This window comes from Crocodylus siamensis, chromosome 4 (genome assembly GCF_052110815.1).
Source record: "Crocodylus siamensis isolate JL-2025a chromosome 4, ASM5211081v1, whole genome shotgun sequence".
Lineage (NCBI taxonomy): Eukaryota > Metazoa > Chordata > Crocodylia > Crocodylidae > Crocodylus > Crocodylus siamensis.
Window position 1 is genome coordinate 68838391 of NC_143398.1, and position 26501 is coordinate 68864891.

The 26501-nt window shown below is 41.8% G+C and overlaps 1 protein-coding gene across 4 annotated transcripts in view; it reads right to left on the minus strand.

The window, feature by feature from the left end:
- The window catches only part of PTPRR (protein tyrosine phosphatase receptor type R), a 231792-nt gene that overhangs the window by 198416 nt on the left and 6875 nt on the right, over nucleotides 1-26501 (minus strand). Inside the window, exons 2-4 of one of the 4 annotated variants that reach the window (XM_090042534.1) lie at nucleotides 24251-24312; nucleotides 23255-23395; nucleotides 17007-17311 (exon numbers count right to left, since the gene is read on the minus strand). In XM_090042534.1, the coding sequence (XP_089898660.1) occupies nucleotides 17007-17231 (225 nt within the window). In that variant the 5' untranslated portion in view covers nucleotides 17232-17311; nucleotides 23255-23395; nucleotides 24251-24312. Of the gene's footprint in view, nucleotides 1-17006; nucleotides 17312-23254; nucleotides 23396-24250; nucleotides 24313-26501 lie in introns of those variants that run through there. The other 3 variants (XM_090042535.1, XM_090042533.1, XM_090042536.1) reach the window with 3 other exon arrangements.

Consider the following 26501-nt stretch of genomic DNA (forward strand, 5'->3'; position numbering starts at 1 on the left):
GGCCATTATCTTTCTCTGCAATAACTAATCACTTTTCGAGGTTCCCGTGTTTGGAATCTGAAGCTCCTAGCAAAATGGCTCCTCTTGCTACAGTTAAAACAGAGCTTTCCAAATGCAGCACAATATTTGGGGCCATGCTTCCTTCTACATTTGGTACATATCTGATTATTTGCTCTCCTTCTAACCTGTGTGTGGTGGCTTCTGGCCACATTCTTTCATGCCTGCAGCTTGGCTCATTCAGCTCTACTGCCTGGGTCTTCACAGTTTGTTGCCCTGCACATTTGGATAGTCTTTTCAAGGGACAAGTCTCCCTCACACAGTAGCCTTTCTTGTTATGCAGCATCTGCAATGCCACAAGTAATCTTATCTCTAATCAAAGATCCTGTCAAGTTTCCAAAAGCGCATTTCTTACTCAGTCTCTTTAGTTCAGTAACATAATAGTCTATACTTTGTTCTCTTGTTTGTTTGCACGTAAAAAATCTGTGTCTTTCCAAGGTCTCATTTGGCATGCAAAAAGAAAAAGTATTGGATAGTATTTTATTTCATTTCATATTTTGACCTTTGTTATAAGGATTAAAGGGGTTGGATTAGGTCACCTCCTGAGGTCCCTTCCAACCCTAACTTTCTATGATTCTAAACGGTCAGGGCTTCCTTTCCTACAGTATGCAAAAGGATTGAAGATTTGATTTTATCATTTCTTTCTTCTGCCCCTTTGGTTTCTTGGTCCCATTCAAACTGTCACAACACCCTTCAGTTCTCTGCTATATTGCCCAACAGTAGAATGGCAGGTGGAGGTTGCAAAACTACCATGACCAAGAGCCTTAGATTAAAACTGTGCAGAAAGATCATTTAAAGAAACAAAAAACCCTCATCTGCATGTACTATAACAAGTGAATTTTTCTTTTTATTACCATATGTAAGGTACTGTAAAAGATTCAGAAGCACTAGTTTTATATAACATTTTATTCAATAAAACGTATCATTTTACATTATTATTTGAGCAAGGTACAAGTAATATATGAATTTTCCTTAACCAGATAAAGCCACAATTAAAGCATAAGTCCACAACTTAACAATATTCTGTAAGTATATTCTAATATATCTCAGCTTTCTAAAAGTAATTAATGTTTGAATGAGTCACCTGTTATCTGATTAACAAATGTATTTTTTCTAAGATCTAACCATTCTAGCTTTCAATTAAGAGTTAAAGAACGAAGGACTGATCTGTAGGGATGCCATAAATGATTTATGGATGTCCTACTTTTGTGTATGGTACATTTATTATTCTAGTTCTTTCACCCATATGGTTTTCTAATTTATTCAGTCATGTTGCAGTTATTTCATTAAAGGTTATATAAATGTTAGATTGTTTCTCAGGAAGCACATCTACAAACTAATAATCTGATGATTTCTTAAATTTAGCAGTTTATTTATTCTACCGATTTATTCTAATAAATATAATAAATTTGTGCTTTTCAAAAAAAAATGTTTTTCTAACTCTACATATACTTTGTATTCATGAACTTGGTTAGTCCTTTATATCCTCTTCTGAGTATTTCCTTTCCCCCTCAATAAACTCCAGCTGAGGACCTGATTTCCCAAACACAGAGGTACGTATGCAGATAGTAGGTCCAAGAGGCATTCCTTAAAGCGTGTACTCATTCTTTCTTCTCAGTGATCTTTTCACTAATTGTTTATATTAGAGCAACAGCTACAGCCCCAAGATGGGGGTCCTATTATACTATACAAATACATCACCCAAGAAATAAATAGACAGGACAGACACCAGATGAGGAAAGGAAGAAATTGTAATTCCATTGCTATTCATTTTGGTTGCACCTCTTTTTCCTTCACACATTCATATTGAAGGGTAAACAGGCAGATTCATATCAGCCTGCAGCACCATTCCTGAATAAACCTATAAGAGGAGATGAGAGGATATGGTGTGCTTTAGGTGTGTTTTGTTTTCACATTCTGTTCAAGGCAAAGAATACTCGAATGGTTTAGTCAGGAACTAAATCCTGCCTTGAGCAAGAGACTGGATAAGATGACTGTGTGAAGTCCCTTCCAGCTCTACTTTTTTAAGATCCTGTGTCATTTCCATAGAAATAAAATGTTATTTTTACAGTAGTTCAGGCAATTCTGCTCCTGGCCCAAGATACCCATATTTTGACAGCCTGTCAACTAAAAATATCATATAAGCGAAGTTGCAACATCATTGGCATGTGTGTATAGGTAATTATTAGCCTCCAGAACTGTATTCTTAATTAGACAATATGTTTTGTATACCACTGAGCAAAGCATATTAGCAGCAATTTGGCTAAATGATCCATAGCCATATAAACACCACCGCAGCACTACTCAACTATAACAAAAGCGATCATTATTTCTGAGAGAGTGTATTTTAAGAAAGAAAACAACATTACTAATATAATTAGCCCCAATGAACCTTTTCATCCTCAAACACCACCACATACTAATGGGAACAGGATAACGGGCAAAAAATGAAAAGAAATCCAATAAATGACATTGTGTAAGTCAAACAAAACAGAGCTGAACACATCACATGTTAAAATCTTTATTTATACTGTCATTGGCTTCTGTCTTAGTGATTTACATAATGACCATTACCAAAGAAAATGCACAACTTTGGCCAAAGCTTTAAAGTAGGCATTCCAAGATTATTCCCCAACAGCTAATAAAAACTGAAAATGAAAGGCTGTTTCAATCTGAATTTAAATAAACAGATATAACATACAATATCAATCACCCCCTTTGCCAGCCAATGGTGTTACATTGTTTTTCATGTGCAACCACAGTATTTTCATACAATGCTATACTGGACTGAAATAATGTTATCCACCTGGTCACAGACTCTCAAAATATTTTCTGCCAGTTTATTGTGGTGCAGGGCCAAATAAGAATGATCTCCATTACAAACTGTCAATCAGGAAGGACCTTCAGAGGAAGGACAGCAAAAGGGTAAAACAACATTGCTTAAATGCTTATAGCAACACAAATGAAGACAAATACCTGGCACTTCTTTGCTTCCCTCCCTTGGGTACCCACCATTCCTTTAACCGTTCAAGTCTTTGAAAAAATAGTTCACTGTATGTCTATCTGATAAACTCATTTAAACTAATTCAAGATCTCCCTGTCTGCTGGGCTCCATTTCAGAACCCAACACGCATTCGATTTACAGTTTGGGCAAAACTATGCCGGAGTATACTATTATTTTCTTTTCTTACGTAAAAATAAAATGTTGATAGTACTTAATATATCATGAGACATTTAGTATTTTCCTTTCAAACAGCTCTATTAAAATGACTACATAATTAACCTTTAAAGGATTACTAATGATGACTAATTTGGATGTGTGTGTGTGTGTGTGTGTAAGTGTATTAGCCAGTCATCTGTTGACACTACTGGAGAAATTGTCTCTTTTTCTAACAATTTTGTCTAAAGTGAAGACCCATAGGGAATATTCTAGGGGCTTAACTGCCAGATTTAAAAAAATGTTGACTGATAAGAAAACCATGCTTTCTTTTCATCTGAGTACCCTTTATCTGCCTTCTGAATATTACTGTAAGGGTACTGGGTTTCAAAAAGACAGTTCTCTAAGAGTTCTAGCAAAGCCAAATGCAGAGCCCTGCTTCTTCACTCTTTATTCCTCAAGTATGCTGGATATTGTTACCGTAGACAGAAGGTTATGTATGTATGTATGTATGTATGTATTTATTTGTTTGTTCCTTAGCCGTATTACCATATTGAGCGCTACTGGCAATTTTATTCATTTGTGATTTAGAATTGTTGGGGACCTCAAGTATGAACAAAGGAAAATGAAACTCTTTAAGGCAGGAAACCTTTTTGCTCATGCTGCATTAGATGATAGTGGTGCTTCAGTTCCCTTGAAGGAGATGCACACAATTCAGACTGTGACATAAAAAACCCTTCGAATACAAACTTGATTTATTCATGAGGGATAAAAATCTGCCTCCACGCCCATCTAGAGTACCTTTGTGTTGTGGGATGAATGTGGTTCCAATCCATACAAAGGCATGATTGGGAAGGGCAGGGAAGGGGCAGAGCAGCTTAGACCCACACTTTACGGTAACTCCTAGAATGCTGCTTGGAGGGAGCCCTAAAGAGCAAAACCAAAGCAAAGAATAGAAAATCCACCGTTGTTCAGATCCCCAAGTTATTTTCCATTTGTATCCATGGAAGGGCCATTTAAGTGGTGTGGAAAGCAGATCTTTGGAATGGGGGCTGTGCAAAATTTTGATTTGTTGTTGTTGTTTGGTGTCCAAACTAGTTTTCGGTTATTCTTCAGAATTTTCAGTGAATGGAAAAAATACATTTTAAGAAAAATTATTTCATTTTTGGGTATGACGAGGTGGTCCCTGTAGGAGTTCCAGTTGTGCTATGCCATAGTGAGAGGCGACCTGAGCAGGGTGCGGGGCCCAGGGCAAATCAGGGGGTGGGTTGGCTGGACGCAGAGCTGCCGCTCTGCCCAGCACTGCACCACTGCTGCTCTGCCTGGCTCCATGGCCCCCCCTCAAAGCGCAGGGCCCGGGGCAGTCTCCCCAATCCCCCCGCCCCTCCCAGGGACAGCCCTGGCCATAGTTATGCTAAGCTATATGAAGTTACAGGCCTTGCAGAACACACAGACTCCAGCAGTCTGTATAGCAAAAGATACAGCAACCAAATACCACCTGAGAAAACACTCCGCACATACCTCGAACAACAATGCCCACATTGTATAATGTAGAGGAGTGGGTAAATCATTCTTATTAGTGACTTGGATTCAGATTTCCCTTCTCCCCAATTCAGAGCATCACCCATTTGTTTCACGCTACCTCTTAGGTGCTCTAATCACTAGGCTATTGTTGACCTTCAGATATATTCTGAGAACAAAGAAAGGTTTAAAGAGACAGTCCCACCAAAATTCAATACAATCATATGGGTACCTACATTTTGAATAGCAAATTCAATAATAAAATTCAGAAAAGATATAAATGACTATAAATGGTTTAGATAAGGCATATCAGGGACATAATCAAATTTATAATATGTGCATTTATCTAAAGAGGGGAGAATTTCTGAGGGTGATATCTTTTACTGGACCAACTATGTAATTGGAATAAATTTAGGCAAGCTTTCAAATGCAAGACATTCTTGTCGGGTGTGATCAGAAGGAGCCAGGCACAGTGTAGTAGAGAACAGTATTGGGACAGAATGAGAGACATTATTGTGGGTAACAGACACAATTAGCAAAAGAAAAGAAGCTGATTACTGGGATATCAAGCCCTATTCAAAAGGAAGAGTCATTCTCACCTTTCATGTGTGGAAATAATTCAGGATTCATGTAAAGTATAGCATGCCATAAAGCCAATATTAAACATTTAGTTCTTGGCTCTTGTGTCCAGCCAGCTTATGAGTTTTTCCCCAGGTTTGCCTTTTAAAGGTGTTAGGTAAGATTCCCTTCAACACATGAAAGGTGAAAATGTGCGTCTGCTACACCCTAGGATTTTTTCTCTCCCTTTCCCACTACTGTTCTTTATTATTCTGTGCCTGGCTCATTCTGGGCTCATCTGACAAAATATATCTTGCATTCAAAAGCTTGCCTAACTCTATCTCAACTCCATGATTGGTCAAAAAAAGATATTGCCCTAAGAAATCCTTGCCTCTTGCCTCACTTCCGGACTGTCATGGCTGCAATATCACTCTTACACTGACATTTATCTAAAATAACAATAATCTTGTTAACATGTAAAAATATTTAAAATTAATTTCTTTAAGTCCTAAAGTCTCAAAAAGTCTCTAACACTTGGCTAATCTGTTTTCTTACCTAGGGTTCAAATTCATTTTTAAAAGAGCACGTAGATCATCTGCAGATGGGCTATTCAGCAAAGATTTTGAGTTGAACGCAAATTTTTATCCTCTGTTGCCTCTATCCATACTAAGAAATTTTCTAAATAAGATAAAAAAATTCTTATTGGTGTTATTCAAATTCACATGCCTATTGTTATTCTACATTTTGTCTAAAATTAGCTTTGTCTAGGATCAAACCACTAAAAAATACTGTAGGGAACCATTAGCCTATTCTTTTCCCTTCCCATTTTTCTTGAATTTTCTAAAATGATTCACAGCTTATGACATCCTCTGGCCCACTCATTTCCTTCGCCTCCTTCTTTTACCCAAAGTTTGGTCAAACAAATGTAAGCCAATGCTGTACTACATCACCATTAAGCAACTGAGCACCTACTATAGTCCACATTAGTACAGACCCATTCCTATGCTCTAGAGATCAAACAAATTTTTAACTATTTATACAAAGTAAAACTATTTCAAGAGGAGTTCTTCCTTTTTCTCATCTGTGTGTGTGTGTGTGTGTGTAGCGGGGCACTGTTTGAGCCTGCCACTTTAAGGGCAGTCAGGCAGGTACCAGGTACTTGATGGCAGTAGCCATCTCGGGAACAAGGTATAAAAAGGTTGCAGTTTGCTGCTGCCAGGGTATGCAGAAACATCACCTAGCTGAGCTGCAGCAGGAACAACCAGGAGGTAAGGGCAAGAGTTGATGCAGATGGTGAGGAGGCTCTTGGTCCTGGGCATGACCCAAAACTGCACCCTGCCAGGTGTGGGCTCCGAGTGGCGTGAGATCCCCCAGGAAATACCAGGCTAGTTACCACCCTAGTAAAGGGTGGGTCAGGGCACCTTAATAACCCCAGCTCCCACATCCCTGGTAAGCAAGATCGGGGAGCACTGAGGCAGGGCCCAGGTTGGTGGAGGGCCCTGTGGTGGCACCCAGACTATGCAGCGGAGGTCTGAAGCTGCATATAGGAGCCAGCATAAAGCTCCAGGGAGGTGGGGCCTTGAGCCTTGGGGAGCTATTAAGGAAGCTCCTGGGGCCAGGGAGGGCATGGAGACAGAGCTTGGAGCCCCGAGACTGCGGAAGGGGTTGGAGCCCTGAAAGCCACAGATTGCACACCTGGCATCAGGGTGGGAAAATGGGCTGCCTCCCACTGGTGTAATACCTTAACCATTTTCCAACAAGGCATGGCAAGCGAGAGAGGCAGGTGGTTAGCCCAGAAACAGGTGGGCGGGCCAACGTCGGACTGACTCTGGGAAGGCCCACTTGCTACAATATGGTACTTAATTTCTCTTTTGAATCTGACATGTAAAACTTAAATATTTTTTCTAACATTTCAAAAAAATGAATAAAGGAATAATTTGGGATGAAGCTATTAGCTGAATTCAACCTCAATCCATAGATAATTGCTGAAAATGCATGTTTTGATTGAGAAAGCACACTACTTACTGGGAAAAAAAATCCTTAGCTTCATTTTGGAAAGAGAGATAAGTGGATTCCTTTTCCTTGAGAACTGAAGTATCTGCCTAATACTTAGCCTACTTTTTTGGAATGGACAGTAGTATGATTTTTTTAAGCAGTTACATTTTAAAATATCAACAGGATGCTTGGCATAGTAGAGTTTACCATTATGAAAAATTCAAAACACAAGTGTCCCGATCTTGAAATCCATGCCCAGTTTTCCAATTTAATTTTATACAGAACCCCCACCTCCACCCCCAGACAACCTGAAAATATTGTAGATCCACTATCTTAGACTTCTGGCACTAAGCTAATCAATTAAAGTGGTGCATTTTTCAAATAAACCACTAATATTTTATTAACACTTTACAAGTAGGATGACAAAGATAAAAATAAATGTGCTTTGGGGGGGTTTTAAGGCATATTACAACTAACAGAATCTTTTCTGCCATCTTCTACAAAGACTGACGGCAAACACAATGCCACGATAATGGTTCAGCATGCAATTATCCCTGCTGAAGTGCACAGAAGGAAGCAGAAAACAAATGAGGCCAACAAATGCCTACTCTCTAAACTTCTTTGTGCAAATAAAATCCAGAATGACAGAGCTAGCAAGGAGCTGGAGGCTACTAAAGGCTATTTGCAAGGCTTGCTGCAGATATATTATTATCATTGTGAAAGGGGAAGTTAGAGAGAACCTATTATTATAATTGAAAAAGGGGAAGTTAATGGGAATGATTAATATTATATTAAACTTGGTGTCCAAGAAGAAAATGTTTTGAAGATGTGATGGGAGAGAGAGAATTCAGGGCTAAGGCATAAAATACAGGTGAACACAGCAGGTAAGTGATTACAGTGGAAAGGGAAGTGATTGAAAAATTGCCATCGTTCTTAATGTGCAACTAGCATTTAGAGCTCATTAGCAACTCACCACTCTAATCACTAATGGGGGATGCAAAACTTCACTGAAAATCAGTTCAATACTTGTCTGAACTTTTAAGAAACAGAGTATAAGAATATGACCTCAATTGTTTTTCTCAGATGGATCCATTTGACAGCTTCCAGGATTCATAGATAAGACCCCCTCAGAAAAGCCCCTTCAACAAGTTACTGCTGAGATGTTGCATTCATATTTACTCTTCCTTCACCTGGCACAGTACCAATTCATCTTTTAGTCAGACAATATCAGGACTCAGATGTTAAGTGGCAAAACACATCTGACTTTGTCATGTTTCATGGACAGCTACTTGGCTCCTTGCCCCATAGTCAGTCAACCTGCCAGTTTGTGGATGACTTGTTCTCCTGAATGCCATTGCATTTTATCTTCCTTTTCATTCTACAAAATTGACATTATTTTAACTCTGAGGAAAATCCTGCCCCTCTTCACAGGGTCCACAGGAGAAGTGAATACTTTTGATGAACTGGGAATCAAGATACTGAGAGCCATAATATCAAGCTGCAGAATGTTTCATTGTACCTTTGTAGATGGGGTAGATGTTCTGTGGAAGGATCTGTCAACATATGGACCCTTCAGTTCTTTATCCCAAAGAGGGTGAGTGACAGAGCTCCTGAGACTACTTCATTAGTGCAACTGCAATTAGATCTGAGGTGACTGAGCCAGCATCAGGACCTCAACTGTGCTAGGAGCTATACACACAGTAGAACAATATTCCTGTCCCAAACACCTTACAGACCAGGGTGAGTTATGAAAGGGAATCATGACAAACAACAGGGTAGAAGAAGAGAAGGTATGAGTAGCAATAACATCACTTGCATGTTCTGCCTGCTCATTATTAAGGTCTTTCCCTGCTTATTACCACTAGGTGGGTCTAGAATCTCTGGAAAGCAAGAAAAGGAAGTAGCAAAGGGAATCAAAATGGAGAGCGGGTCAGCTGTTGTGTGTGAGCTGAGCAATAGGCTGGAGGCATCTGGTCAGTGGTAGCAAGATAATATAAGGGAGCAGCCAGCAGGGTGGGAGAAAGGAGTGGGAGGAAAGAAGGCTCTAGTAAAGCAAAAGGATTTTAGAGCAACCTGTTGGCAGAAACTGTGAAACTGTCTTGAAAGTGCTTTATTTGGTCGTACTCATGGTCTTTTGATCTTACCACAAACTGATTGTTGTTTGGAAGTGGCAAAGATTTTCTGCCAAAGAATTTAAAAATGTCTTTAATTTAAAATTTCATTCTTATGATTGTACATACATTCTTCTGTTTTTTATGGGAAATTAAAAATGAACTTAAAGTTTTCCATTAAAAACCTGTTTTGGAAAAATGCCAAACATGTTTTGACTAAATCAGGGGTTTTTAACCTTTTTAAAGGAGTGTACCTTTATCTTCTGGGCACTCTTCTGATGGGAGGAGGGGGGAAGAGGCAGCACTTGGGTGCGAACCAGCAGCGGGGGCTTGCACATGGAGGTAGCAGTGGCGCAGGGTGGCAGATGGCAGCGGTGGCTGCTGTGTGCAAGCTCCTCGCCCTTGCGTCCGGCCAGCTGGGCAGTTCCTGTGTGGCCCACAGAGGAGAGCCACTGCCCTCACCCCTCCCTGGCCCTGCTCCTGGGAGAGGGCAGCATGGGGTGGTGGGTGGCAGCGCTCCATCCCTGCCTGCCTGCATGTAGCCCCCTAGCCCCTTTCCAAGTAGCCCCAGGAGTATGCATACCCCCAGTTGATAACTCATGGACTAGCTTTGTCTTATCAGAGCACTCTGGCAGCCCCAATGAACACAAGCAATTTCAGTTCCAAATCCTTGATCAATTTTATTATTGTGTTCCCCCCCCATACATATCTCTGTGGATTGACTGATTTCCTACCAACATCACAGCAGGGTTTTGACTTGATAAGAAGAGAAGATAGGGTCTTTGTGAACATGTTTAGAGAATGAATTAATATGAAAATGATGACTCGGAAGCATGGATGAAAAAGGAAAAAAAAAAAAATCAGGAAAACAGACATCAGCAGCAACGTGAAAAAGATAGAGACAGTGTGTCAATACAGAAAAGCGTATAAATGAAGAGGGGCAGATTTGTACAGAGCTTTCAGTGTGATACTTGAACTGGATTCAGTAGGAAATGGGGAGCCAATGGAAGGATCCATACAATTTATGTGCTTGTGAGTTATGGTCATATCAACAAGTAAGAAAGGAAGATGCATTTATGAAGAGGCAACCTGTCCAGGAAGGAAGATGCAACAGTAATTTTTCAAATGAGGCCTGAAATAATGGTGACAATATGATTCTCAGTATAGCTTCTTAGCCTCAAAGAAGAATTTCCTTTACCTGGAGTCCCTTAGTATTCCCAGCAGATAATCAGACTGTTTTGATTTCTGCATTTAATAGAGGATCTTCAATTTTCTACATTATCACTGAAAATGTACCATTCAATACTGACCCTTGACAACTTCCCTGGTTCTCAGATGACCTAAAAAGGTAGGACACACTCAGAGCTTGCTGACCTAATACACTTGATACGAGAACAATGCTAAAATGCAGGAAGTTTAAATCTCTCAGTCCTACACCAAAAATCTTGGAACAGGCAAAGAGAATTTTCCTCTTTCATCAACCATTGTAGTGACAGAGGTTTGGTCCGTAGGACTGTTACCAGACTATAAGCAGTTTAGTTAACCACAGCTGCCTGCAATTCATTCCAGGACCCAGAAGATTGTACTAAGAACTATCAGCCATATTCTAAATTAAGATCATCTAGGCCTACAATCTTATTTATTTGGATTTCTGGATCTAGTAGATGACCACAAGATGGGAGACTTAGGTTTATTGCAATTTATACATTTGTAATATACCATGATCCTCTAGCAATGTGTATGATACATAGCACAAGACAAGCAATTTTGGCATTTGTTAACAAGGCATGCAGAATGAAAGAAAGAACAGATGAAATGAGCAAATTAATTAGTCCCTCTCTTCTTGAAGCCTGGATGTAAACACATTGGACGATGCATCTGAAAACATGCCCGGAGGCCTCAGCTCAATTATTAGTGGATATTTGCCTATATCACAAATCTAAACAGAGACTGCAAAATAGTAAGATTCCTTGCCTTGGAGAAACTTAGGCTTGAATAAACAGCGGAAGGTTACAGGTCAGATGCTTTAGCATAGCTCAGAAGAGTTAGTTGTAAGGTCCATGCCTACATTATCTGTGCCTGCAACCCACAGAGAGGTAACTAAGAATTTTGGCATGTGGGGTGTGGGGAGGGAGGCCAAATTGCAGTGGTGCAAGCTTCCTAGACACTGGCTGCTGCTGCAGTGACCCAGGCTCCCCAGGCGTCACCATGCTGGTGTCCCTTCTAAATTGGCGCCTGGAGCTGGGCCCAACTCACCCACCCCTAGTTATGCTACTGGCAAGCAATACTATTAAATCCTTTACTTATCTTCCATATTCACCCAAAATAAAGTTTAAGTTTTCAATATGTACATCAGACGGCAGCAGCTTTCCTAATAAATAAGCATTCATCCAGGATCCATTTCTGCCTTCTGTGTACTGCACTGACTTGCCTGCCAACCACTTTCCACGTATGTTTACTTATGAAAAACTCTGAATAATTACATCTCAGTTTGGAAAGTCAGGAGCAAAATGAACAGACTATTGAATGCCCACTGGAAAATGTGCATTTTTGTTTGACACACTACTATTGTCTTCACATCTAAAAATGCTCCCAGTGAATAGGATACTTTTAATACTGGGTCCTATAGAAAATCATCAGTCAGCTGTTCTCATATTTTTACTGCTGCACCTTAGAGGAACATATAGCTGAACAGTCAGACTGATGAGGCACAGTTATGCAACAATCAGTCAAAGTGCCTGCTGTTCCTAAAACAGAACCATATAGAAAAGCTAGAAGCATAAGATAAGGCAAAGCATTTTTTCTGTAATCAAAAGCCTTGAGTTTTATAAAATGTATCCCTGGAAAAGAAATCTCTCTTCTCTTCCATCTACATGCAAGAGAGCAAAGCAATTTCCCCAGGTTCACTCTAGAGATTAATCATTAACACAGCTTCTTTATTGATGGAGTCACAAAACATGACTTTGGCACACGGTATCCACAGAACTTTTGGCTTCACAACGTGCTTCAAGGAACCAGGTGTACATCAGTGATATTTTGCTGGTCAGATTAAATTTCTCTAGCACAACATTTTACCTCATAATTCTACAATACTTGAACAGTCATCCTTTCTCTCTGTCTCTATCATACAGAAAATGGACCTCAAATCACTGAAATTAGATTGAATTTAGTTATTTCTCTGTGCTAAGCTGTGACAGTATTGATTTACCAAAAAAATAACCCCCCTTTCCAGACTTTCCTACTAAATCACAATGTGAGCTAGTCATGTAACTGGATTACAGGAAGCATTAACACTAGCAATTGCCCTTTCAAGTTGAGGCACCAACAGCACTGCTAAAGGCTGGAACAAAAAGGTCAACCAGGGCAATCCAGTAAATGCTGTTGCTTGCCCTAAATGATCAAAACCAAAAAGACACAACAAGCAGCAAATGCTACTCAAGAACATAAAGGAAATGGCATAGATATATTAAAAACAAAACAAAAAAATCTTTCTGAAATTACATTAATGTTATTATCCACTTAATTTTACATTTAAGGGAAAAAATGTAGACAAGCAACACTCTAGAATGAGCTCAAATCTGCTTGAATTCTCATGGCCAGCATGCAGTGGAAGAACTGCCCTTTGATGGAAGATGCCTTTAGGGAAACTTCTTATTATAGGATTAGCCCTTTCATTTGTTGAATTTCTCAGAACTTCCAATATTAAACATGCACTTTCATGTGCACTCATTCTAAAAGATGATATTAAAATAACATTATCAGACATGCCCTTAGAAAGATGGAAATCACAAGATAAGGCTCCCTTAACTCACATTGTTGGGCCTAGATATAAGAGCCCATATGGTTCTGTCAGAAAAGAAAGTCTCAGAGCAGTGACAGATTCTTCATTGCAAAAGTGAGGTAACAAAGCTGCAGACTATGGTCACTTAATGGGAACTTAATGTAGCTTTAATAGGCCAGTTATATAACTGCCTATTCAAAGCCTGCTGAATTTAGATTTAAAGGCAACTGCAGAGTCATCTATTTGAAAGCCCTGGGAGACCTCACAAAATGTTTGGAGGCTCCCAGTGCTGTCCAACTTTTCACAGACTCCACAAAGTTCTATCACCTATTGAAAGGAGTGACTATTATATCACAGTGTATTCTGGGCTGAATTTGCTCACATCTGCATGGGCAGCTGTATTCAAGTTCAGGAATCATCTTTATAAGAGGCCAAGTAAAACTTTGAGTTCGGCAAGAAAGGGTAGACAGCTTTATTTGTAGAAGCTAACTTGGGGACACACTCGGCTAATATGCCCATCAGCTGGCACAGAACACTTCGCCTTGCTGATCAGCTCTGCTCACTGGTGCAACTGCACTGACAGCTGACAGGTCCCCAGGGAACAGCACCATCATCAGCTGCTCCATCCATCTCAGTGCAGAAGTTTGAATAAGGCTAAATCTGTGTTGTTACACATCCCACACCAAACAGGAGCTGCACATGTTGCCTGTAAGAATAGAATTTGATTCTTAGCTACTAATCCTCTGGAAATACATTTTTACTATCAGTTAGCATTAGTACAAAATGTTTCATGAATCCAAATGTACTCTTTCCCTGCTAGTTCTATTCTACCTCTTCTGTGTCTCCTGCATTTACTTACATTCCATTTACACCAATAGATGAGCAGCTATTTGGTATATTTATCAGAATAGCAACCTGGAGCTACTTGGGTGTGTAGAACAGTCAAATAGCCAAGGCAAAGTCAAAAATCTTCCTTTTGAAAAAATCCCTATGCTAAAATGCCAAAGTGCTGTGCAACAGGGTAGCTTTATCCTCATTAATCATTTTTAAAAGCTTGTGTTTTTTAAATCTAGCATCTTTCCTAGAAGAGTATTTCAAAATAATTTACAGAATTAGTCATATCCTGAGAGTTACAATTAGTCATATACTAACAATTGAAGCTTAGTAATTCACACTAATGAGTGGGAGAACTGTTACGAATTACTGAATTCTATACATTAGAAAGTAGAAAGAGAAATCCTCCTCTTTTCTACATGGTGAGGCAGGACTATACCAGTACCCATGTAAGCTTTACCATGCCAGGAAGCAGAATTTTTTGCCTGTGCAGAATTCATGTAGTCCCTGCATATGTCATGGGACACAGCCCTGCAAGGACTATTTTTACAGCAAGAGAAAGGAACAGTGGGGAAGGAATGGAGTGAACCTGATGGATCAGTGACTACATGGATTCAGTGGCTTTCCCTGGTATGTAGGTAATAGCTTCAAGAACTATACCTGCCTCTTACTGCAATAGCAGTCAATGACACTTCAGTACCTATTGATTTTTTCTCTGTACTCCATACGGAATGGTGATCTGCTGGGATCCTGGCTTTCTTTGTTTAAAAATCTCTAAATCTCTGATCAAAAAACAAAAACAAAAAAAATCACAAATTCTCTGATTAACACCCCCCCAAATTTGTGTTTTTTGTGATTAAAATCACACGTCACTATATATATAGGTATCAGTTGAACACAATATTTTACTGATATATGTACAACTTTAAAGCAGTTTGGAAGCCTACCTGTGCCTTAATCTCTGTAATAAAAGACATTCTAAATACCTATCCATTTCGGTGTTTGATTTTGGGTTTTTTATCACAGAGAATCAGAGCCCCTCCTGTTCCCTTCATTCACCAGGATGCAGGTCAAGCTGCAGCTGTTCCCCCGTGCTGCCCAACTGCTTTGTGCTGCTGAGCAGCCCTGTCTGCCAGGGCCCTGTCCATGACATTGCCCCTCACTCCTGACCCAAAGCCCCCCTGGGCCCTTCTGGTGCCTCTCACTCTCCACCCACAGCTCCCCCCCAGCCCTGCCAGAGGGGGCCCCTGGCTTCCAGTGCTATGGGGCCAGAGATGCAGGTTTGCAGGCCCTTGCATCACCCGAACCCAAGCTGCTGCCCACAAGAGGCAGCAGCTGCTGCGGCAGAATGGAGCGCAAAGCCTGGCTCCTCCTCCCCCATGGTCGGCATGGCCAGAGTGGAGCCTGTGCGGAACAGGGTGCATGTGGGCTGCCTGCTGTGGGCTTGGGGTTCCCCGTCCTGCTGCTCTCCTCCTGGGGCCTCCATAAGTCAGTGGGAGGGACCTGGCATGGCAGGGTAGAGCAAGGTCAGGAAGCTCATTGCCACCACTCAGAGCTTTGCGCCACTATGGCAAGGCATCCCCTGCCTGCCCAGAAGCAGCGAAGGGCACAACTCCATGATACCACTCATGCTGCTGCTAGGCAGGCAGGGGGCACTTTGCCATGGCGGCACAGGGCTTGCGGTATGGGTACTGAGCTTCCCCACCCCACTCTGTCCTGCTGCACAGGGTCGTGCCCATTGGGTGGCAGAGGCCCCAGGGGGAGGGCAGCAGGATGGGGACCCAAAGGCCACAGTGGGCAGCTTGCACCTGCCTCCACCCATGCACAAATCTGAGAGCACTTGCCCTTCATGCCCCTGCCAGGAGCACATGCAGTGGCAGGAAGCCCCCCCACCCGACCTCCCAGATGAACTGCCATCCTGCTCACCACCCAGGCTCTGCAGCTGCACATCCCAGCCCTGGGTCCCACTCTGCCAGCCCCACACACTGCCAGCTGGGCAGCAGCCCCAGCTCCATCCAACTCCCTCCCCCTCTCCCTCCTCCCTCATTATGGGGGCCTCAATCCTCCCCTTCTCCATCACCAGACTTACCTGTGGGGAACTGCTCTCCAGGCTGCCTGTGCATGTGTATGCTCCCTGCTGGTCACCCTTCTCTCACACCACTCAGCCCCTTGCAGGAGCTCTGCCAGCCTCCAAGGGGGAACCTACTGTTTCCCACACTTTTCTTCTTTAAAGGAGAAAATCTGGGTTTTTCTCCTTAATGGTTTGCCAGAAAAGTCTGGCACAGCTCCCAGCAACTTGTTAAGAAGCTGGCCAGGAAGCTTCCTTTTTGGCCTGACAACTAAGTTCCTGTCTGTGACCTAGAAAGTACCCAGTGTCCATCTCAAATGCAAGAATGTTTATTGCTGCCTCAGTAGGACAGAAGGTTTTGTCAATTAAATGCTGCTCAGAGTTTTTAAATAGTTTTAAAACCCACACAGCAATGGAGAGTCTTTCACTTTCTTCATGAGTATAAATTCAAAGACAGAAACATAGAGGAAGGTAGGTGTTCAGGACATCTAAAGGAAAAATAAGTTGCTTAACGACATAGGAGCAGATCTCCCACTGTCTGCTTGTTTTGTGCAGGCACACATGCCCGTGCGCGCGCGCACACACATACACACACACACCCACACACAGAGCAGGGCTTACTGAATGAGAACTGTACTTGAATAAGAAGGACAACATGAGGGATGCAAGGTGTAGCCATTGATTTAGTCTAACTGGTCCCAAATCTCTTGGATTATCAAACCTCAGAATCTCTCATGGCCCACCATTCATTCTTTTCATGCACCTTTTAATTGCAAGGGTGGAGCAACTTGAACTATGGACCGTTTGCTGTGGTCACTCAAGTCAACAGTAGTCTGCAAACTAGTTTGGAAACCATTGATTTAGATCATTGAATGGATAAAAAGGCACAGGCAGCAATATCAAGATCTGGAGAAAGGCACTTACCACTACAATAATGTTAGCTGCTGGAACAGGGAGATTTTCCACTTCCAAGTCCTGACCAGTCATAGCCAATAGATTAAGGGATGGATCATACGCAGATCTTGGGAATGGTGATTTAACAATGATGGCAGGGTGCAGCTTGCTGACTTTGTTGTGGGAAGAGGAATGGAAATTGTGTTTGTTATTCTTCTGGTTGCTTGTGTCCAAACTTCTTTCTAAACTCTGCATGTGGTGATAGATAAATACAGGTTTCCCACTCTTTCTCTGATGAATTGCCAAGAAGTGGTCATTGTCTCCTGAAAAGCTTCCTGTGGAAAGACAAGAGAATACCAATGCTTTAAAAGAAATTATAGACTCACCTGGCTATTCAGATTTCCTAAGTCACATAGCAAAGTGAGCTGCCTAGTTCTTGCAAGATTTGGTAAGATTAGTTTTAGAATATGGCACTTTCAAAGCTCACAGTAGACATTTTGGCAATTGTAGATGATCAACAGTACTATATTGTATATTGAAATACTCTTAAGTATATTCCATTCCCAAGTGGCACAAAGTTATATTTGAAAACAACATACCCAGAAATTGGCCCAGTGTGTGCCATGATTTGTTCTAGCAACCTATGAGCTCCTCCCTCTGCTCCCATTGCCACAAGATTTGAGCCAACCTGTCTATGAGGTATTTAATCACATAAACCTTTTCAGTGTGGGACAGAACTGTAATCCCATGTTACCAGTTGAAAACTGAGGGATAAAAAGAGAGACCAAATCCTAAAAGTGATTTGGATGTCTACAGTCAGATACAGGTACACAGGGATTAGGGACTGGAAAGCAGAAATTCCAGACCCAGCAGAGTGGAGGATCTGCCATTTCCAACCATGGAGGGCACCAGACCTCCAGTTCCCTACTTTCAGGGTCCCCTAGTTCCAGCAGGGGGCGCTGAGCCTCTGGTACCCTAGTTCTGAAGAATCCCAGTTCTGGTGAGAAGAGGGTATGTGTCGGGGCATTCATAGGAGCAAATACGGGAGTGTTCACTGACACAGTGCCCTGCTTTTCCTTCCTTCACCCCCAGAAGTAGGAAATATTGGAGCAATGTGGGATACTGGAGGACCAAGCCCCCTGTCACATTCTGTAGGCTGCATATATATATATAACAGGAACAAATGGTTTCTAACTAGTACTTTCTTTGGGGTTACTTTGGGAGCACTTCTGCCATTTTTGGAGTGCATCATAGGGTGTGTATATTTGAAGTGCTTCAATTTCTACATCTGTCTGCACCTTAACTTGCTCAAACTTACACAAGATGTCTGTGGAAGAACAGGAAATGGAGCCTTTGTCTTCTAAATCCTGGGTTAACACCCTAATCATTTCCTCAGATGCAAGGAAATGGACTTGAAAGGATGAAATGCATTACACAATAGAATACATATCCAGTGGAGCTGTGACCCTGACCCAGGCTCCCCTGAATCAGGCCAAAATGAGGGAGGATGTGTTCTGTTTATTATATTTCACACACACATTTGGAATTCTCCTCTTCTCTAACTGAGATTGTTATTGTGGCTACAATAAAGAAAATCTCCCACTGTCCAATCCCCACTTGGAAAATGATCACACTGTGTATTCTTTGTATGTCGTGCCTGTGTAAAAAAGGCAGGGCTTTTCACTTTTCCTTACAACAGCTTTGTAATCCTGTGTCTAGGTAACTTATTTCTGAAGTGTGTTAAAAACAGATGGTGGTAGACAGCTTAAAGACAAGAAAGTGGGATTCCCAAAGCAGCACATAATAGGGCTATAGATACATGGTTTGAAGCAAATTTAATGAAAGATATCTAATTGTACATGGTCAAACATTAAAGTGGGCCTGCAAAGAGCTTTGATTTTTATGCCTTTTGTGCCACTGCTGTGCTCCTTCCTGCCCGTGTCATGTTTGAAACGAGATGTAATGAAAGATCATGGTAAACTGTCAGCACCAAAAATATGCTCAAACTTTACAGAATTTTTTGCAGGAGAAAAATGACTGAAACATTTGATTGATTCATACTTAAGATTGTCAACGTGTGTTGGTCAAGAAATATAACATACAAAGCCAAAACATTTCAGAATTCATTTAAGCTGTACTTATAGCACTAAAACAGAGCTCAAAATATTTAGGGGTGCACTGATAGAGATTTTGGGGGCCAATACAGATAACTGCTTTTTAAGGAGGCATATCGCCCGATACCAGTCCAATCTCCAGTACAGCTGCCTGTACTCTGTTGTGGTGGAAGGGGAGCGGGGAGGGAAGGGGCATGGGGGAGCAGATCAACACCCCCTTTGGTGAGGGAGGGAGTGGGGCATGGGCAGACTGCCCAGCCAAGGTGGGGCGGGGCATGGGACAGAGCCACAGCTCATCTGGGAGCTACAGGGCTCCTGCTGCTGCTTGCGCCACAGGAGGGCATGGGGCGGCATGTGCTCTCCAGATCTGTGCAAGGCACAGTGGGCCGGGGTAGGTAGGCTGGAGTTGCGGGCTGGAGCTGGGGCTGTGCTGGGCTCTTCTCAGTGGAGGCTGGGCTCAGGGCAGGCGGGGGTGGCACTGGGAGGGGGGCTATGGTGAAATTTGGGGTGGCTGCATGCCCCCCCGTAGCACCCCTCCCAGCACCACCATCTCCCATCCTGAGCCCAGCCCCTGCCGAGAATAGCCCACTGCAGCCTTGACTGTAGCCGGCAGCTGCAGCCTGCCTACCCCACCTCACCTCACCCCACCCCACACTATGCAGATCCTGGGACACACACCTCTCCTCCGCCCCCCTGTGCCCTCTGGGGGTGCTAGCAGTGATGGGAGTTCCCCACCTCACACACGGGCATTTATCAGCCAAATTATCAGCCGCATTGGGCTGATTTCTGATACAGCCAATTTTCTTCATATTGGTGCCAATCTGATATTGGATTGATATATCGGTGAATCTCTAAAAATATTTAATTGAAAAACATTTTGTACTACAGAAGCTGACCTATATATATATATTTTTCCTGATTTTTGTCTTCTAAAAGCAAAATTAAAAAAAAGAACAGCTGGTCATGTGCACAGCTTTGGCCAGTGCCCTTAGGAGGTTCCAGTCTAGATAATTACATTCTGTTGACCTAATTTCCTCAGTAATTTTCAGCTAGAAACAATACTGTTCTTGATTTTCCTATCTGTTATGTGATTTTGCTGTTCATTATTCTAGAGAGCATTCCATCACAAAACGGGTCTATTTCACTGGTGGGTAAAGGAATTTGTATACTGAGAGCCTTGTTACATAGTAATTTTGGGCAGCTCCTAGAGCTCTTAACCTCTGGATTGTCTAGACACTACCACCTTAAAGTAGTTTTAAGCATCATATAGTTCAAAGCTTCACCACTCCAAGGCAGGATTATCTCTGATTTGCCGTATCTAGTTCTTGTTCCCTTAAGGTGTGGCTACTTCCACCTGAAATGAAGTTCTCCAGTATCCCGGGATCTCTTCCACCCCTGCCCAAAGAGCAGCGATAGAAGCTTGTCCTGGCTCACTAGTTCTCACCACAACTCACAACTCCAGCTCCTTGTTCTTCTCCTGCTTACCAGGCCATGGGCGACTTGTGCCTCCTGAGTCTGGAGGGGGTATGGTGGGGGCATAGAGCTGGTGAGCACCTGTGGATGCTGCTGGTAGCATTGGTGGTTGGGGCAGAGATGGCATGCACCCGCAGATGCCGCTGGTGGCGTTGGCAGCAGGGACGGCTCTATCAAGAGGGGCATGTGCCCCCCCGTGTCCTCCCTACCAGTTGCCTATGCTCACAGCTATGTAGGTGGGAGATAGTCAGAGATGGTTTTTAGACAAAGGGTGTGACTGCTCCAGACTCCAAGCTAGCACTAACACTGATCAACATTTGTGCGGCTCACGGTGTAAAGGTGTAACAAGGCCCTAAAGTCAATAGAGGACTACACAATTTGTAAAGCACACTGGTATTCTTTAGAGACAAAATATACTATATAGAAATAATCTGTTATTGAAGCGGTCAAATATACACAATCACTAAATGGTTGCCCCCTCCACCGTGCCATCGAGAACTGAGTTTCTATCTGTGCAATACTTTTTATGGGCAGGTGGATGTTGAATATAGGAAAGGTAAAAAGATATTTCAGACACAGATTTCATAGACATTAGGGCTGGAAGGGACCTCGGGAGATCTTCAAGTCCAGCCCCCTGCCCCAGGGGCAGGAAGTCAGCAGGGATCATAGGATCTCAGCAAGATAAATATCCAAACATCTTTTGAAGGTGTTCCAAGTAGGTGCTTGAACCACCTCTGGCAGCAGTTTATTCCAAACCTTGGGGGTTCAGACAGTAAAGAAGTTCTTCCTTATGTCCAGCCTGAAATGGTCATGGAAGAGTTTGTCACCATTCAACCTTGTCATCCCTTGGGGCGCTCTGGTGAACAAACATTCCCCCAGGTCCTGGTGAGCACCCCTGATAAACTTATAGGTGGCCACTAGATCACCACTGAGCCTGCACTTTTCCAGGCTAAAGAGTCCCATAGCTCTCAGCCTCTCATCATAGGGTCTGTTTTCCTGACCTTTGATCATGCACATGGCTCTCCTCTGCACTCTCTCAAACTTCTCCACATCCTTTTTGAATTATGGAGCCCAAAACTGGACACAGTACTCCAGCTGCAGCCTCACCAAGGCCAAGTACAATAGGAGAATGAAGTCTTGGAATTTGCTTGAGAAGCAACTATGGATGCAAGCCAGTGTTTTGCTCACTTTACTAGGTGCAGCATCACATTGCTGGCTCATGTTAATCTTGTGGTCAATCATGACCCCCAAGTCCCTTTCACCCATAGTGCTAGCCAGTGTAGCCCTGCTGAGCCTATAAGGATGCTGCAGGTTTTTTTTCCCAAGGTATAGAACCCTAAATTTCTCGGTGTTAAACACCGTCAGGTTCACATATGCCCATTTCCTGAGCCTGTCAAAGTCAGCCTGGATCACCCTCCTGTCCTCAGGTGTGGACGCTTTACCCCAGGGTTTGGTGTCATCGGTGAACTTGGCCAGTCTGCTTCTGATATCAATGTCCACATCATTAATGAAGATGTTGACTAGTGTAGGCCCTAGGACAGAGCCTTGAGGGACCCCACTGGTCACAGCGCACCATGACAATTGACTTGCATCAACCATCACCCTCTGGGTCCTAACACGGAGACAATTCTCCAGCCAGTGGATCGTGGTGAGGCCAAGGCTGCAGTTAGTCAGTTTTGCTAGGAGGTGATCATAGGATACCAGATCGAAGGCTTTTTTAAAGTCAAGACATATGACATCAATCTTTTCTCCATTGTCCAGGTGATAAGTCACCTGGTTGTAAAAAGAAGTAAGATTGATCAAGCAAGACCTACCTGCAACAAACCCATGCTGGCTATCCCTCAGGATGTTGCCATCAGCCAGTCTGTTAAGAATGGCCTCTTTGATAACGTTTTCTAAGACCTTCCCCAGGATAGAGGTCAGGCTGATGGGCCTGTAGGTTGCCGGATCCCCTTTCCTCCCTTTCTTGGAGATAGGCACCACATTGGCCTTCTTCCAATCTTCGGGCACTTCACCAGAGCACCAGGAGTTCTCAAAGATCCGTGCCAGGGGCTAAGCTATGATGCCTTCCAGCCTCTTGAGTACTCTGGTGTGTAAACTATCAGGGCTGGCTGACTTGAAGGTATCCAGCCTCTCAAGGTGTTCCTTCACAAGGTCAGTATTGATGACGGGTAAGGAATCTCCCTCACCAGAGCCTCCCTGTCCCGTAATGGGTAGAGGCGTCCTACGGGACTGGTGAAAGACCAATGCAAAGTACCCATTTAGCAAGTTTGCTTTCTCCTGGGCATCAGTTGTCAGTTGTCCCATCTGGTTTAGCAGGGGTCCAACATTGCCCTTGCTTTTCCTTTAGCTCCCCACATATCTAAAAAAGGACTTTTTATTGTTTTTGATACTTGTAGCTAGTTGGAGTTCCGTCGCAGCCTTGGCTTTCCTGGTTCACTCCCTGCAAAATATGGGGCATACTTTTGAATTTTGGCATGCTGTTAAATTTGTTCAAGCTTTCTGAAGTTTGGTTCCTGTCAGTAGAACCACACACCCAGTTCTACCAGAAGAAAGACTCCCAATTCCTGCTCAGACAGTAAAAACTGGAACAGCTTAGCATAATCCAAAAAGTGCAAAGGGATGGTTAGCAGAATGAAGCCTCCCACAAGCAATCCCTGTTATTACATCCCCAGTAGATAAAAGAAATACCCTTCCAGAAGACCAACTTGTTCTGCTACATGCTGAAGACACACTAGTGTAGCCTGTCCCTCTGTTCCCTGGGTGAACCGAATCCAGGTAGCTTCTTTTTACATCTTCTATATTTGATTCATTTTATATTTTCCTCTTGTGCTTAGAAACAGGAAAGTGGTATCAGTAAATAGTGGGCAAAGGTTTTTATTCAACACCATTTCAGTAAATCCAGAGAAATTGTTACTGGCTTTAGAGATACAGTGGCTTCACACCAAGGTAACAGCAGAATTCAAATTATTGTCCTGCTGTTTTTGATTTTACCAAAAATAAATAAATAGGGCCAGTCCCAAGAATGTGCTTGTGCTTTATAAAGCTCATGAGCCTCATGTTTTTCCACTAGTTCCAAAGCCTACAGATTTTTTTTCAGTAAGCTCCCACTGAAATAACTGCAGTAACATGATTCACCACAGCGGATGATACATGATCTAATGTATCAGATTTTCATGGTAGACAATGAATATGAACTCCCTGGACTCCACCTCCAGAAATGGAAAACCAAATCACCTCACAAACACATGCTTGATGTTCTGACAGACCTACTCTTACATATCTTTATATATTTAAGATGAAAGCTAAGATACATTTCAAGGCAGGTACTGGATCCGTACATGTTTTGTCAGCAAAACCCATTCATCCCCATTCCATTTAAGTAGATCCCTTACATAGTAGACTCCCTGGATTACATTGAGCTTTATATCCAGATCTAATTAGCTAGGGACAGACATTACACATAAACCAGTTTAAGTGATCAGAAACTGGGGTAAATCTGCAACAGAACAGCCATTCAGTGCACATAAACCAGTTTGAAAACATTATTGTGGTGTTTTAGTACAAAATGGAATGCTTCCCCTCTGGCACGTAGAAAGAAACCTATGGGTATTTATTTAAGTGTATGTGAAAATGAACACAATTTTCAGCCCAGATTGACCAAAAAGTTGTTTTAGAGTAGCCTACCTGAAATCCATGCAGTCTAAATGTAATTCTGATCTTCAGAAGAATCATAGTTGTACTCGACTCTTTGTATATAAAATATTATACAGACATTGTATGCAGAGGTGATAACCATACAATAAATTATAAAACCATGTCATAATGTTATCAGCATGCACTTTTGACTGCATCAGATGTCTTCTGCTCACTAATTCTTCTCTCCAGGATTTATTTAACATTCTGAATCCCTGAGTAGCTTCAAGCAGCTGCCATTTTATTTAAATTATCCTGCCAGAAAATGTTTCATCTTTCTTTCCCAAAACGGAATTCCTGTTCCCTAAAGAAATGTGACTTTGCCCAAATTTCAGGACAGGCAAAATTCAGTCCTAAGCCAGCAATGGCCTTTTTAAAGGCACTGAAATGTCACAGCTTTAAAGCTGTTATCTCCTGTCCCTTGAGGGCTGGAAACCAAAGCTTTTTAGCACAGGAAAGAGAAGATTCCCAGAGGGACATCTTACTTGCTTCTAGTCCTGAAAGGGCTCAAGATAATGGACTTTAAATTAAAATTTTGACATTTGTGTCTAGAAGAGCTATTTCAGGTAATATTTACAGAGTTTTAAAATTAGCTTTCATTTTCTTGGAGCTCAAACAAGTTAGAGCACTAGGAAGCATTCTGTCTCCTGGAAAAAAAAATACAAACCTTAATTTCTCTAATCCACATGGGTAGTGGGCTTGCTACAACTGGTTTTTGCATAGGCCCTGGCCTTCCTATTCAAACTTTATAAAGGCAGGTGATTCCTTAATTGTTTACTGAAGCATTTCTTACACATTTCTCTGAAGCAGCTGGTAGCAGTCACTGCCAGAGACAGGTTAATGGCCTACACAGATCTTGATTTAATCCCATATGGTAATTCCTACGTTCCTACAAGTGTTAGGGCCATAGCCTGACTCCCTTGAGACATAGCCATCTCTGTACTTCTCTGAGAGCAGAGATTGAAATTCTGTCCAGCCCTTTCACTTCTTTTTGCTGTTTCATTAACAGACAGGCAGAAGCTATGGTAATGGAAGAAAAAAATGCTACAAAGTTTAAATTTTTTAAATTTTAGGTACAGTTCTATTCAAAAGATAACTTGAACACATCAAGAGTACTCAATATTTCTGGTGGGAAAATGTTTTTAAATGATGCTGAAAGCTCAGATGAAAACAAAAGCTATCTGTAATATCTACCTACCAGTATGTCTTAATGGCAGGAAAGCAACATGGCAATCAATCCACTAAATCTCATTAGTGTAGGCTATGTAGCATTAACAACACCACAAACTATTGTTTATCTATAGCAACTAAACCCCCAAAATATTACCAGTAAACCAGATAAAACAATGACAAAAGTATAGGTTTTGTTGTTAACCACATAACTAGAACATGCTTTGCACACTAAATTATAGAGACGTAAAGAGGAAAAAAGAAAGAAGAAAACCTGCTTGCTGCTTTATTAACTTGGCCATAAAGAGGTGTGTTAGAAACTTTAGAATTGAGAACAAAAGCATTTAATATAAAATATTTTCCTCACAACTTTTTCATTAGTTATTCTATAGGATTCATATAGACTGCTGGCCTGTCTCCTCAGCTCAAGAAGGAATAACTATGCCCCAACATTTGCTCAGGGTCCTTTTAAAGGGCACAGTTTTATTCTTTAAACATGAAACTCCCAAAATAGAACATATAACAATATTCCCCAAACAAATGACCAACCAGAGGGCTTTACTTTGACGTATCTCAACCTACTTAGCTCCACCTGAGGTGTTTTCCTATATTTATAGGAATCATCTGATTTATTTCCAGCTAGGCGGGATAACCAGACACGGTGACTTGTCCCAAACTGACCTTGGTTTTAGATGGAATGACCACCCTGTTATAGTGTTGCAATTAGATTTTATACTAATGTACAAAACAAAATTCAAGGTAAGGAGTTTATACTAGAGCTGAACAAATAGTCAGTTTTCAGTTTACTTGAAACTAAATAATTAAAAATAATTTGTTTTTGGTTGGCCTGAAGCAACATTTTTTATCAAAAATTTCAGCAAACCACACCTGATTTCGGCTTGAGTTAATATTTTTGTTTGTTTTAGAGCACTCAGTTAAAAAGGTTTTGAACTGAAATTTTACTTAATGCATTGAAATGCATGAGGAATTCCAGAAACAAAAATCAATTTTAAAAGTATTTTAGTATTACTAATACTAAATATGCATTTGTACACACACAAAAAGTTTGGGC